This window comes from Mobula hypostoma, chromosome 20 (genome assembly GCF_963921235.1).
Source record: "Mobula hypostoma chromosome 20, sMobHyp1.1, whole genome shotgun sequence".
Classification (NCBI taxonomy): Eukaryota; Metazoa; Chordata; class Chondrichthyes; order Myliobatiformes; family Myliobatidae; genus Mobula; species Mobula hypostoma.
Genome location: NC_086116.1, coordinates 23,747,193 through 23,763,085, shown reverse-complemented (window position 1 = coordinate 23,763,085; position 15,893 = coordinate 23,747,193). Strand labels below are relative to the sequence as shown.

Sequence of the window (15,893 nt, the reverse complement as noted above, 5' to 3'; positions counted from 1 at the left end):
ACACAGAGTACTGTGCAAAAGTCTTAGGCACATATATGCAGCTATGTTGCCTAAGGCTTTTGCACACTACTGTAGTGATTTTATGTATTGCACTGTACAGCTACTACAAAATAAAAACAAATCTCATAACATATGCGAGGGACGATAAACCTGATTCTGATATGGGTCTTTATTGTGGGCTGAGAGTGGGAGGGGAGAAAGGAGAGGGGAATCATGGTTGGGAAAAGGAGAAGGGAGAGGGAAGGATGTCAGAAGCACCAAAAAGACATTCTGTAATGATCATTAAACTAATTGCCTGGAATCAAATTACTTTGCCTGGTGTCTCAAGGCTGTGTGTCTGCACACATGTCACCCCCCCCCCCCAACCCTTGGCACTCCTTCCCTGTCACGTGTCCCACACCTCTTCTGTGGCACCCCGTCACCACTCCCAACAATGTTTGCTCCCACCAGATTTACAAACTCGCTCTCTGCTCCTTGTTGACAAATACAGTACTATGCAGAAGTCTTAGGCACCCTAGCACTATACATATGTGCTTAAGACTTTAGCACAGTGCTGCAAAATCCTACATATTGTACCTAGCAATGCAGAAGTCTGAGAATGAAAATTTGAATATTGCATTGCTGCTGCAATCCGATTTAAATTAACTTTTATACTGAATTGATGTGGCAATATAATAGCCATAATTCTCAAATCTTAATAATACTTCTGAAAGTATTTCTTGCTAACATATTCAAGAGTATATTGGTTTTGGTTTATTAGTGTCATATGTACTAAGATAGAGTAAACAGCTTGTCTTGAATGCTGTTTATACAGATCAACCTATTATATTCTGTGCTTTAATAAGGCAAAACAGTAACAATGCAGAATAAAGTGTTAAAGCTACCAAAATGTGCAGTGCAGGGAAACGATAAAGTGCGAGATCATAACAACGTTAATTGTGAGGCCAAGAGTACATCCTTATTGTATAGGAGGTGCATTCAAGAGTCCGTTAACACTGGGACAGAAGTTATCTTTCAGCCTAGTAGTCATAGTCATATTTTATTGATCACAGGGGAAATTGGTTTTCGTTACAGTTGCACCATAAGGCCAGAGCATGAGTGGGCCAGTGAAGGAGTGGAGCTTTGAGGCTTTGACTCGAGAGATTCTGGCAGTCTTGGCAGTTGGTCTGTGCAATCAAGTCAATCAAGATTTGAATAGATCAGCAGTAAGCCATTAATTAGACAATCAAGATTTGAATAGCTCAGACTCAGCAGAAAGCAGCTGATTGGGCAGTCAGGGTCAGGTGACCAAACATTTTGAAAAGCTCAAACAGATAAGTAGAGGGCTAGCTCAAGCGAAGCGGCCAGTGGAAAGCAGCCAGTGAGTGGGTGGGCCAGTGAAGGAGTGGAGCTTTGAGGCTTTGACTCGAGAGGCTTCGACGAGAAGAGGCAGAGGACAAGCTAGCTCGCAGTTAGTTTTTACAATGTCTCCTGAGACGGTGATGTGCCTCTCATGTGAGATGTGGCAGTCTTAGGGGAATGCCCCTCTCACGCAGAGTCACATCTGCCAGAAGTGCATACGGCTGGGCGATCTGGAAGACCGTGTAAGGAATCTGGAGCAGCAGCTGGATGACCTTCGACTTATAAGGGAGAATGAGGCAGTCACAGATGAGAGCTACAGGGAGGTAGTTACACCATGGCTGTCGGAAGCAGGTCGTTGGGTGACAGTAAGAGGGGGGAAAGCGAAGGTGAGCAGACAGGTAGTGCAGAGCACCCCTGTAGCCATTCCCCTGAATAATAAGTTTACCGTCCTGGATACTGTCAGCGGGGACGACCGACCAGGTGTGAGCCACGGTGGCAGGGCCTCCGGCACTGAGTCTGACCCTGTGGAGCAGAAGGGTGGGGCGGAGAAGAGGAGAGGCGTCGTCATTGGAGACTCTATAGTCAGGGGAACGGATAGGAGATTTTGTGGACGTGAGAAGGACACCCGCATGGTTTGTTGCCTCCCGGGTGCCAGGGTCCGGGATGTCTCTGACCGGGTGCACGACATCCTGGTACGAGAGGGAAAGCAACCAGAAGTTGTGATACATGTTGGGACCAACGACATAGACAGGGAGAAGGATGAGGTCCTGAAGTGTGAGTTTCGGGAATTAGGCAGAAGGCTGAAGAACAGGACCTCAAGGGTAACGTTCTCAGGATTGCTGCCAGTGCTACGTGACAGAGATGCTAAGAATTGGAGGAGATGTCAGTTGAATGCATGGCTGAGGAGTTGGTGCAGGGAGCAGGGTTTTAGAGTTTTAGATCATTGGGATCTCTTCTGGGGAAGGTGGGACCTGTACAGATTGGATGGGTTGCACCTGAACTCGAGGGGGAGCAATATCCTTGCAGGTAGGTTTGCTAGCATGGTTCGGGACGGTTTAAACTAATTTGCGAGGGGGATGGGACCCAGAGCGATAGAGCAGTGAAAGAAGTGCATGGAGTAAAGCCAGATCTAACATACAGAGAGGCTTTGAGGAAAGAGAAGCAGAATAAATGGTGTAAAGACAGTAAGGTAGAAGGGCTGAAATGTGTGTACCTCAATGCAAGAAGCATCAGGAACAAAGGTGATGAACTGAGAGCTTGGATACATACATGGAATTATGATGTAGTGGCCATTACAGAGACTTGGCTGGCACCAGGGCAGGAATGGATTCTCAATATTCCTGGGTTTCAGTGCTTTAAAAGGGATAGAGAGGGTGGAAAAAGGGGAGGAGGGGTGGCATTACTGGTCAGGGATACTATTACAGCTACAGAAAGGGTGGGTAATGTAGCAGGATCCTCTTTTGAGTCAATATGGGTGGAAGTCAGGAACAGGAAGGGAGCAGTTACTCTACTGGGGGTATTCTATAGGCCCCCTGCTAGCAGCAGAGATACAGAGGAGCAGATTGGGAGGCAGATTTTGGAAAGGTGCAAAAATAACAGGGTTGTTATCATGGGTAACTTTAACTTCCCTAATATTGATTGGCACCTGATTAGTTCCAAGGGTTTAGATGGGGCAGAATTTGTTAGGTGTGTCCAGGATGGATTCCTGTCACAGTATATGGACAGGCCGACCAGGGGGAATGCCATACTAGATCTAGTACTAGGTAATGAACCGGCTCAGGTCACAGATCTCTTAGTGGGTGAGCATCTGGGGGACAGTGACCACCGCTCCCTGGCCTTTATAATTATCATGGAAAAGGATAGAATCAAAGAGGACAGGAACATTTTTAATTGGGGAAAGGCAAATTATGAGGCTATAAGGCTAGAACTTGCGGGTGTGAATTGGGATGATGCTTTTGCAGGGAAATGTACTATGGACATGTGGTCGATGTTTAGAGATCTCTTGCGGGATGTAAGCGATAAATTTGTCCCGGTGAGGAAGATAAAGAATGGTAGGGTGAAGGAACCATGGGTGACAAGTGAGGTGGAAAATCTAGTCAGGTGGAAGAAGGCAGCATACATGAGGTTTAGGAAGCAAGGATCAGATGGGTCTATTGAGGAATATAGGGAAGCAAGAAAGGAGCTTAAGAAGGGGCTGAGAAGAGCAAGAAGGGGGCATGAGAAGGCCTTGGCGAGTAGGGTAAAGGAAAACCCCAAGGCATTCTTCAATTATGTGAAGAAAAAAAGGATGACAGGAGTGAAGGTAGGACCGATTAGAGATAAAGGTGGGAAGATGTGCCTGGAGGCTGTGGAAGTGAGCGAGGTCCTCAATGAATACTTCTCTTCGGTATTCACCAATGGAAGGGAACTTGCTGATGGTGAGGACAATATGAGTGAGGATAAAGTTCTGGAGCATGCTGATATTAAGGGAGAGGAGGTGTTGGAGTTGTTAAAATACATTAGGACAGATAAGTCCCCGGGGCCTGACGGAATATTCCCCAGGCTGCTCCACGAGGCGAGAGAAGGATTGCTGAGCCTCCGGCTAGGATCTTTATGTCCTCGTTGTCCACAGGAATGGTACCGGAGGATTGGAGGGAGGTGAATGTTGTTCCCTTGTTCAAAAAAGGTAGCAGGGATAGTCCGGGTAACTATAGACCAGCGAGCCTTATGTCTGTGGTGGGAAAGCTGTCGGAAAAGATTCTTAAAGATAGGATCTATAGACATTTAGAGAATCATGGTCTGATCAGGGACAGTCAGCATGGCTTTATGAAGGGCAGATCGTGTCTAACAAGTCTGATAGAGTTTTTTGAGAAGGTGACCAGGTATATAGATGAGGGTAGTGCAGTGGATGTGATCTATATGGATTTTAGTAAGGCATTTGACAAGGTTCCACATGGTAGGCTTATTCAGAAAGTTAGAAGGCATGGGATCCAGGGAAGTTTGGCTAGGTGGATTCAGAATTGGCTTGCCTGCAGAAGGCAGAGGGTGGTGGTGGAGGGAGTACATTCAGATTGGAGGATTGTGACTAGTGGTGTCCCACAAGGATCTGTTCTGGAACCTCTACTTTTCGTGATTTTTATTAACAACCTGGATGTGGGGGTAGAAGGGTGGGTTGGCAAGTTTGCAGATGACACAAGGGTTGGTAGTGTTGTAGATAGTGTAGAGGATTGTCAAAGATTGCAGAGAGACATTGATAGGATGCAGAAATGGGCTGAGAAGTGGCAGATGGAGTTCAACCCGGAGAAGTGTGAGATGGTACACTTTGGAAGGACAAACTCCAAGGCAGAGTACAAAGTAAATGGCAGGATATTGGTAGTGTGGAGGAGCAGAGGGATCTCGGGGTACATGTCCACAGATCCCTGAAAGTTGCCTCACAGGTGGATAGGGTAGTTAAGAAAGCTTATGGGGTGTTAGCTTTCATAAGTCGAGGGATAGAGTTTAAGAGTCGCAATGTAATGATGCAGCTCTATAAAACTCTGGTTAGGCCACACTTGGAGTATTGTGTCCAGTTCTGGTCACCTCACTATAGGAAGGATGTGGAAGCATTGGAAAGGGTACAGAGGAGATTTACCAGGATGCTGCCTGGCTTAGGAAGTATGCATTATGATCAGAGAATAAGGGAAGCTAGGGCTTTACTCTTTGGAGAGAAGGAGGATGAGAGGAGACATGATAGAGGTGTACAAGATAATAAGAGGAATAGATAGAGTGGATAGCCAGCGCCTCTTCCCCAGGGCACCACTGCTCAATACAAGAGGACATGGTTTTAAGGTAAGGGGTGGGAAGTTCAAGGGGGATATTAGAGGAAGGTTTTTTACTCAGAGAGTGGTTGGTGCGTGGAATGCACTGCCTGAGTCAGTGGTGGAGACAGATACACTAGTGAAGTTTAAGAGACTACTAGACAGGTATATGGAGGAATCTAAGGTGGGGACTTATATGGGAGGCAGGGTTTGAGGGTCGGCACAACATTGTGGGCCGAAGGGCCTGTACTGTGCTGTACTATTCTATATAAATAATTAAATAGTAATAATAAAACCATAAATAGTTAAATAGTAATATGTAGATTATGCCAGGAAATAAGTCCAGGACCAGCCTATTGGCTCAGGATGGCCACAAGCAGGAATGACTTCCTATGACTCTCTGCGTTGCATCTCGGTGGAATGAGTCTCTGGCTGAATGTACTCCTGTGGCCAACCAGTACATTATATAGTGGATGGGAGACATTGACCAAGATGGCATGCGACTTAGACAGCATCCTCTTTTCAGACACCACAGTGAGAGAGTCCAGTTCCATCCCCACAACATCACTAAAAGTCATGCTTTCAGACTTCTACACCTTCAGCTCGATGGGAGAGGGGAGAATAGAGACTGTCTGGGAGGGGTGGGTCTTTGATTATGCTGGCTACTTTCTCAGGCAGCGGTACATATAGGGGAGGCTTGCTCCTATGATGTGCTAAGCCATGGCTACAGCTCTCTGCAATCACATGCAAAACTGTTGCCAAAACGAGCCATTATGTATCCAGGCAGAAGGCTTTCTATGATGCGCAAGAGCCAACAGAAACAGAATTTGAGGAAGTAGAAGTGTTGGTGTGATTTATTGGCCATGATATCATTGTAGTTGGACTGGATCAGGCTACTGGTGATGTTTACACATAGGAACTTGTAGTTCTCGACTTGAATATTGTTGCTGTACACAGTAGCACGTACATGACCCCCTTTCTGAAGTCAATAACCAGCTCTTTGTGCTGCAATACACAATCAGGCCATTCAAGGTATTTTAAATTATATTTCATCAATACTATTACTTATTAGATAACAATTCCACAGTAAAATATGATGCCAAAGTCCAATGTAGAAATTATTACAAACTGAGCAATTTTTAAACATTTTATTTATTCTTATTCCATGTATCTTTCAGCAACTGCTGTCACTTATGTCATGCTGCTGAAATTGGCACATAGTCCAGACGGATAGATACATTATTGATCCAAAAGGAAATTACAATGTCACAGTAGCATTACAAGTGCAAAGAAATACTAATATTAAAAGAGAAGTAAGAAAGAATAAAAAATAAGCTACCTCAAACAGTCTAACGTGAAAGAGATAATCACTTTCCCGGCTATAGGTTGACTCATAATAGAGCCTAATGGCCGAGGGTACGAATGGCCTCACATAACGCTCCTTGGAGCAGCGCAGTTGTCTTGGTGCTTCTCTGTTCAGACAAGGTGACACGCAGAAGCTGAGAAACATTGTCCAGAATTGTCAGGATTCTCTGTAGAGCCTTTGTTCTACCACTAGTGTGTCCAGTTTGACTCCTATAACGATCAGTTTATTGAACCTATTGGCCTCACCAAGCACAGCACCGCACAGAAGATTGTAATGGCAACAACAGATGTGAAGGAGAGGCCTACATACTCCAAAGGACTTCAGTCTTTTCAGGAAGCAGAGGCAACTCTGGCCTTCTTGTACACAGCCTCTGTGTTGGTGCTCCACTCAAGTCCGTCATCCAGATGCACCCCCAGGTACCTGTAGGTCCACACCACATCCACACCATCAGTAGTAACAGGGAACAGTGCAGGCTTAAGTCCATCACCATCTCCTTTGTCTTACTGATGTTGAGCTGCAGATGATTCAGCTTGCACCACTTGACAAGGTGTACCACCAGACCCCTGTATTCATCCTCCTGTTCTCTCTTTGCACACCCAACTACTGCTGAGTCATCAGAGAATTTCTACCAATGACATGACTCAGTGTTGTATCTAAAGTTTGAGGTGTACAGGACAGGAGCCAAAACAGTCCCCTGTGGGGCCCCAGTGCCTCTTACAGCCATGTCTGAGACATAACTCTGAAGCCACACAAACTGTGGTCTGCCAGTCAGGAGTCCATTATCCAGCATACAATGGAAGTGCCAACCTGCATTGAACAGAGCTTTCCCCCCAGCAATGAGGGCTTCATGGTACTGAAGGCACTTGAGAAATCGAAAAAACAGGATCCTCACAGTGCTGCTCTGCTTATCCAAATGGGAGTAGACTCCGTTCAGCAGGTAGATGACATTGTCGACTGTAATGTGCTCCTGGTAGGCAAATTGCAGGGCATCGAGAGCTGATTTGACCAGGGGCTGGAGGTGAGCCAGACCCAGGCTCTCTAGGGTCTTCATGATGTGTGAGGTCAGGGCCGCTGGATGGTAGTCTTTCAAGACTTTCACTTGGCACTGCCTGGACCCTTTCCAGGCAGACTCAGATAGAAAATACGCAGGAGAACTCCACACACTCCTTCAGGACACTGAAGTTCACACCATCCGGTCCCAACGTTTTGCCTTGTCTGAGTTTCCCCACAGCCCTTCTCACCTGCTCAGAAGTGGAATTAATGCTGCTGGGGAGTTGGTGGAAAGTGAGGGCTGGGGGAGGTAAAGATTGGGTCAATAGCAGTTGGTATGTGGAGGTGTGGATGGTGGATGCAGGGAAAGGAGGGGATGTAGACTGTGCTAGCCTGTGTTGTTCATCCACGTGTTGAATCGGGGGGGGGGGGCGCGGGGAGAAGGACACATTGGTGCTGAGGGAGCATTGGATGCCTTGGCACCTGGGCTGGTATGTTGAAGTGGTCCTGAATAGGAGGGCAATTGTCAAACCTATTGAAGAATTGGTTTAACTCACTAGCCCATTCACAGCTGCATTCTAAGGCTCTTCAGCCAGGCTGATTGAAGCCAGTGATGTTCTTCATGGCTTTCACACCTCCCTTGCGCTACTCTGCCCAAACGTGTTCTCCAGCTCTCTCCTGTATTCCTCCTTAGCCACCTTCATCTTCTCCTTTGGCTCCCTCTGCACAGGTTTCAATTCCTCCCTGTCTCCTGATCTAAGGGTTCTCTTTTTGTGGTCCAGAAGAGCATTTAGGTCACTGGTGGCCCATGGTTTGTAGTTAGGGAAGCAGCAACAGCGCTTAATGGTCAGTAAGTCTGTTAATGTCCTTCCCAAACAGCCTCACAAAGCACATTCCAGTCAGTAACCTCAAAGCAGCCCTTCAGGGCCTCAACAGCCTCTGGAGACCATTTCTTTACTATCTTGGTAGTAGCTAGCTGTTCTTGTATTTTGGGCTTATACAAGGGCATGAGGTGAACCAGAGAATAACTATATGATAGCTATAAGCTTTAAACACAGTTACAAGCTTATAATCATGTGGCAGTAAATTCTATCATAGTCTTCAAATTTCATTTCTCTTCAGTTACCAAGTGCTTAGTCACTTCTCCACCCACAGAGGTGACCCTAATAGGCTATTTGTATTTTTAACACTATGATTCACAAACTACAAATATTGTATTTTTCCATCAACTATAAATAAAATAGCTAGTTGGTAACCATATACAAGCATAAAATGGTGTATGTTCTACAGTAGTAATCAATTTAACCATTCACACACCATGTGCATTTTGTGTGTTTTGCTCAAGATTTCCAACAACAGTAGAATCTCGTGTTTACATTTAGCCACTCACACATGTAATTTTCTCCAGCACATCAAAAGGATTATCTTAATTCCCTTAATAGATTTTATATAGGTTATGTAGTCCTAATTGAAAACCTATCAGCAGGGAGTAATTCTGGAGCTGGGCCTATGACATGATACAGAATATACTTATGACACAAATAGCAAGAAGTTCATTTATTGTTCAGAAACAGACCAGGGATAAAATGATTTGAGATTTATTGGATAGTGACCACATTCCCAGTCTTATGCATATAATTAAAATCTCTGGGAAGACACAAGATTATTTTTAAAATTGCTGTGTCATTGTTATGTAACATGAAAAAGTTATTGCCTGCATGTTGTTGATCTTACAACTGCTTTTTAATAACAATAGCCATGTGAAATTGCAGATTTTTATGCTGTGACTCTCTTTTATTCAGGTTCATAGTGGAAAATGCATCCACAATTCCATCCCACTCTAAGAAGGTCTTACAGAACATGACCTTTCAATCATCTTCTTTTCAGTGTGTTGTTTTATCGCTGACATTTGCATGTTTTTCTGCTTCCTTTGATATAAACTCAGAACAGACTTAACCAACTCCGTCATGATAATCAAGGGCTCTCACTACCTGGGACATGACCTCGTTTCATTGATACCATCAGAGAGGAGGAACAGGAGCCTGAAGACCCAGCACAACAATTGAGGAATAGCTTTCCCCTCCACAATCAGATTTCTTAGCAGTCACAGAACATTATATATTCAATTTTTGCACTATTTATTTTGTAATTTATAGTAATTTTATATCTTTGCAAAACAATAAATTGCATATCATCTAAGATAGCAATAATAAACCTGATTCTGATTCTTAATTAGAATTTATATGAATACTGCCAGTCACTGCTGTTTAAATTATCTCTTTGTCATTAGATACTCAGTAAGTTCACTTTTGGACACAATTCTGTTTCAACTGCTAGGGATGAGGTTATTCATTCAAATGGTACAGAACTACACATTTATTCATAATGCTCACTATTCAGCTGCCATAGAGATCCAGGAATTTTGTCATGGATTACACCAAAGATCATCTCTTTAAATTCTGGTATTTATTTGCCTCTGTTTTCCATACAGAAAATATGCCATCAGGGAAACTTGTATTTTCCTCAGATCTCCGTATCAGTCAAGCCATTCATTACATCCAACTCATGCAGATATACTGAACTCTGTACCCAGAGAAAGATTTTTTAAAACCTGATAAAATTTGTCAGTCCAGCTTCTTGATAAGATAGTCTTACATAAAAGGAATAACACTAAATTCCATCCTCCCTGCAGCCAGCTTAATGTACAACTCATGTTGCTCTTTCAGAATCCACAAAATTCAGAGCCGTTATCCTATCTGACATTGCAAATATGTTGGAAGCAGATAGCATTAGTTGGACTTTTTTCTTTCTTCATATTCATTCATTTTTAATTGAACAAACAACATGGTAACTTTTTAAGTAATAGTGTTACAAACTCGACTCTTCTGGTGTAATCCATTACCGATTTAATTACGTAGAACATACGTGTTGAAAGTATTCGGTTGGTTTCCAATTTGTAGTTTTCTGACCTAACCCTGTATGCATTTAAGAATGTCACATTTTCGTTATTATTATTGAAAAAATTGCAAAACCCTGTCTCTTAAAATTTGCTCGACTCAATTTGTCAGGAAATTAACGACTTCCAATAGATCTGCCTTGATTGAGACTCGTTTGAACACCTATTTAGAAACGAAATCTTGATATCTTAGAATCAATTTGTGATCTGCGTCACTCTGCCATAAACTTCCTTCGCCTAAGTGCAAACAAATTGAAAACGAAAGAGGGCAAATTCGAAGAAGCTTAGAGAATTAATCCACAACAGACTCAAGCAAATGCAACACAAAATAAAAATCGACACTTGTCTTTTCAGGAAGATTTACCATTAGTGATGGGGGGGGCGGGGGAGAGAACTACAATCAGTAAACAAATGCCTGAAGTCTGCTCACAAACACGCAGAGCCTTTAAATACATCATCATGTGACACTTACACACCCTGAGCAGGAACAGTGCGCCTGCGTGTCAGCTCATTCATTCAGAACTGCGTAACAGGGGAATTTAATAACAAATCAACCATCGCACCAACTTAACAAAAACTATAAAAACATACTTTTCCTTTTATAACGTTATAAAGTACATCAGAAGTCTCCAGGGTCGTATCTAGTGTTTCAGTCCGGAAAGTAATGAGACATAAACAACTGTTTTATAAACAGGCCAACATTATCTTCTTTCTTCCACAATTAACTTACGTAACTACTTAAAGAAAAAGAACTCAAATTACATAAAATAAGGTTTGGTGTCGTCAAAGGGGTCGCCAACAGCCCCAAACATTTACCCCGCAATCGCTAGACATACTTCAATTCATTTCTTTCTAAAACTTCGTGAGGTTGGTGGAGGGGGGGGGGCACAAGAAAACAAAAACAAATCACCCGGGACATCACGACCTGTGTACTGCACGTCGGGGAGTTGAGACAGCGGTACGGGGGGACGGGGCTGGAGCTGAGCGGGGTCGCGGCGCTGTCATGAAATGAATGGGAGAAACGTCACCGACAGAAGAAAAACAAACTTATAAACAATGAGCGACACGTCACAACTCTCCGCTACCCGCCCCGACCGCGCTCCAAACCCCGCTGCCTACAGCCGCCGTCCCCCGCTCAGCCCTCACACGGCCGCCGGAGGCCCGGGAGTGGCGGGTGCGGGCGCCGAGCCTGCGTTGTTTACATCCCTCCCGACTTCACTCACCAGCTCCGTCGCCATTACCGAGCTTCTCTTCCCCCAACCCCCACAGTCGCGAAGGCGTCGCCAGACCTGCAGAACGCGGCCGGCCGATTGGAGCGCGGGCGCACGCCAATCAAAGGAAACGCAGCTCCGATTGAAGAAGCCGTGCCGACGTCACGCAGAAAACAAACAATGCATAGCGGAGCATGCCGGGAGATGCTCTATGATTCTCGCAGTTCTTCGGTACCCGGATCGAAAGCAATGGAGTTGGGAACGGTTCCATTCTCATTGACTGTCGCCTTCCCCCAAAACGCATAGGGAAAGATTGCAATGCATTCTTTAAAAATTACGGTTAGCAGGTATAGGTGTCATTGCTCTCCTCTCTCTGTTGCCATCAGGAAAAGGGTACAGAAGCCTCAGAACCCACACCACCGGGTTCAGAAACAGCTACTGTCCCTCAACCATCAGACTCCTGAGACAAAAGGGGATAGCTTCACGCCCCATCATTGAAACTTCCCCCAAACTATGGACTCACTATCAAGGTGGACTCTTAATCTCATTGTCTCGATAATTATTTCGAACTAACTATTCTCGAGCTTCCAGCCGGGAACAGGTATCGATTTTAACCGACGTTTTGTTAATAAACTAGATCCCTTTTCACTTGTTTATTATTATAATTTACTTTTTTTGTGTGCACAGTTTGTTTTCTGTGTACATGGCACCAACTTGGGCGTTCAACCAGTCTTTCATTGATTCTGATATGTTTGTGATTATACAGATGTATTGAGTATGCCCGCAAAAAAATGAATCTCCAGATTGTATGTTGGGACGTATATGTACTTTGATGGTAAATTTATTTTGAACTTTGAACCAGTTATTTTGATTTCTATCCGTGCTTGAAGTTTGAAGCCTTTGTCGTAAAGTCTGCACCTATTGTGCTGAAAGTTCTCCCGTATTGTGGCATACAACATAAGAAAGCAGCAGTCAGCCTCTCAACAATGTCACAGCTATTTTTTAACATAACCTCTCAACAATGTCACAGCTATTTTTTAACATAACATCATTTTAGATTACTCTGTTCCAGTTTTCCATGACATTGACTCTGTATTAGTGAAGTAATATCACATTTTCAAATACATAACTTGAAAGTTTTCATATTCCTACTATCAAGGATGTTGGAGCTACAAGTGCTGAGTATTTTAGCCCATGCTTCATGTGCTCTATTAGTTCAGTTCTTTAGGAGATTGGCAGGTCAAACACTGGCTGCCGAATATGCAAGTGTCACTGCCCATCCTGTAAATCTGCAGTGAAATAATTGAAACTAACTTTAGTTGGAAAGGTTGTAGGACGAAGTTAAGAGCTCCTAACAGGAAGCTTCACTTTGCAGGGAAGCTTCTGGGCACTGTAAGGTGAAGCTAACTGCACCTGTGTTTAAGTCATCCAGGACAGTCACAGAACTCCATTCAATTCACAACATGGAAATTTGCTTTATGTCCTGTCTATTGACAGCAATCTTTAAAAAAAAAACAAGAACAATCATCACAAAATAATGAAGGTATTGTCAACTGCCGGCAAGTACTGTGTTCAAAGGTGCTCTGTTCAATGTATACCCAGACTTGGTCCCAAATCCCATTGTAGCTTAAGGGCAAGTATAGACAACTAAATCTTGATTTCTGAATTGGAAATGACTGTCTTTGATATGAACTAAAGCATTTGACCAAGAACAGCACCAAGTAAAACAGAAATTAGTAGAAATCAGAGGAAACCTTGCACAAAAGTCATTGACTGTGGTTGTTGGAGGCCAATCTATGCAACTTCAGACACCACTGTAGCTTCTTGGTTGACCTTCAGTTGATACATGCTTTGTAAAATCAGAGGTGGTGATAAATTGCATTCTTTAAATATCAATGCAAGCTCTGCATATCTGCACAAGTACATGACAGACAAAAGGGGATAACTACATTCACTTGCCCATCCATCGAGATGTTCCCACAACCAATGACCTCACTTTGTGATTCTATCTCATGTTCTTGTTATTTATTGCTATTTGTTTATATTTGCATTTGCATTGTTTGTTGTTTTCTGCACTCTGATCTTTCACTGTTCCTTTTGTAGTTAACTATTCTATGCCCACAGGAAAATGAATCTCAGGGTTGTATACGGTGACATATATGTACTTTGATAAAATTTACTTTGAACTTTGACAGTAACCTCTTCTACTTGACATTCAATGTCAGTAACAAGTCCAAATACCATCCACTAACATGTTGAAGATGACAATTGACCAGAAACTGATTAGGTCAGCCCCATATAATGTAACAAAAGGTAGAGGACGGATATTCTTAAAACAATTCCTCTGTGTTTTAACTCCTCGTGAAACCTTCTATTTACCCATGTGTCAAATGAATGAGCAAAACAGGAAACTCTTCACTTCAAGATTCAAGTTTGTTTAATAACATTTCCTGTGTAGAAGTGTAAGAAGAACAAAATAATTGTTTCTCGGCATCTGATGCACCACAAGAAAAAAACCCACAAAGGATAAAGAATGAATAAAACATAATTCATCTCAAGATTGTATATGGTGTACTTTGTATTTATGTACTTTGAAAATAAAATTTACTCTGTATTTTGAAATATGTTAGAAAGATTAGAAACATAAATTGATTGAATTTTCATAAACTGAAGACCAGTGTAGCCGCTGTGGCCCTCTGAGCTGCCATGTTGAATTACATTAATGAGTATAGGTCCAAACATGCTCAAAGCAGTACAACTTTCAAAATAAAACAGCTTATTTAATTAACATTATTTTCCATGATTCAAAATAGTTTGTGTCAAAACCTGGAGCCCAAAGAGCAATGTAGAGGAACATTAACAACCGCAGCAATTTACGAAGAGAGCTCACCACCAACACAACAGCCAATTCAGAACAGGAGATTCATGTTGACCATTCTCATGGGCCGTAAATCATGTGCATAAAAGATAACATCTATTGTATACAAGGCAGTCATTAATTAATTCAGAGCACTGAACCAGATATCAGCTTCAGACTAACTACAATCAACCAAGCTAACTGAATACAAAGATAAAACAAAATTTAATGTGATTATTCAAATATTCTGTCTAGCACTCCAATTGAAACACCTCAAGTCTTGGAATAAGAATATACCAAATGAACAATATTGTGTGAATCCCTGCAGCATCTGGTGACCCTGTTATATCTCAATCAAAAGCTGACATTAGAATATCTTTCAAGGGGTTGGAACCCTCGCAAGGCACCAGGTGTCGCATGGCACTGAAGACCTGTGCCAACCAGCTAGCTGGAGTGTTTAAAAACATCTTCAATTTCTCACTGCTCCAGTTGGAGATTACCACCTGCATCATCAATCAAACCCAAGAGTAGGGTGAGTTGCCCCAACATCACATCTACTGTTATGAAGAACTTTGAGAGGTTATAGATAGAATTAACTCCTACCTGAGCAAAGACTTGGACCCACTACAATCTTCCTAACGCCACAACAAATCTACAGTGAAGGAAATCTCATTGACTCTCCTCTCGGCCTTGAACCATCTGGGCACAGCAATATCTATGTCAGGCTGCTGTTTATTGATTACAGCTCAGTATTCAACATCGTTATTACCTCAGTAATAATCATCAAGCTTCACAATGTACACCTCTGTACCCCCCTCTGCAAATCATAGAACATACATAGAATAGTAAAGCACAGTACAGGCCCTTTGGCCCACAATGTTGTGCCGACCCTTAAACCCTGCCTCCCATATAACCCCCCCCACCTTAAATTCCTCCATATACCTGTCGAGTAGTCTCTTAAATTTCACTAGTGTATCTGCCTCCACCACTGACTCAGGCAGTGCATTCCACGCACAAACCACTCTCTGAGTAAAAAACCTTACTCTAATATCCCCTTTGAACTTCCCACCCCTTACCCTAAAGCCATTGCCTCTTGTATTGAGCAGTGGTGCCCTGGGGAAGAGGCACTGGCTGTCCACTCTATTCCTCTTAATAGCTTGTATACCTCTATCATGTCTCCTCTCATCCTCCTTCTCTCTAAAGAGTAGAGCCCTCGCTCCCTTAATCTCTGATCATAATGCATACTTTCTAAACCAGGCAGCATCCTGGTAAATCTCCTTTGTACCCTTTCCAATGCTCCCACATCCTTCCTATAGTAAACTCGATCCTTGACTTCCTCATCGGGAAACCACAGTCATTCTGGATTGGAAAGAATATCTCCTCTTCGCTGACGATC

The 15,893-nt window shown here is 43.2% G+C and overlaps 1 protein-coding gene across 2 annotated transcripts in view; it reads right to left on the bottom strand.

Moving 5' to 3' along the window:
• The window catches only part of hbp1 (HMG-box transcription factor 1), a 52,874-nt gene extending 41,090 nt beyond the window's left edge, over nucleotides 1-11,784 (bottom strand). The window contains exon 1 of one of the 2 annotated variants that reach the window (XM_063072547.1): nucleotides 11,653-11,784. In XM_063072547.1, coding sequence (XP_062928617.1) covers nucleotides 11,653-11,667 — 15 coding nt within the window. In that variant the 5' untranslated portion in view covers nucleotides 11,668-11,784. Of the gene's footprint in view, nucleotides 1-11,020; nucleotides 11,164-11,652 lie in introns of those variants that run through there. The other variant, XM_063072548.1, reaches the window with a different exon arrangement.
• Between the last annotated feature and the right edge of the window lie 4,109 nt (nucleotides 11,785-15,893).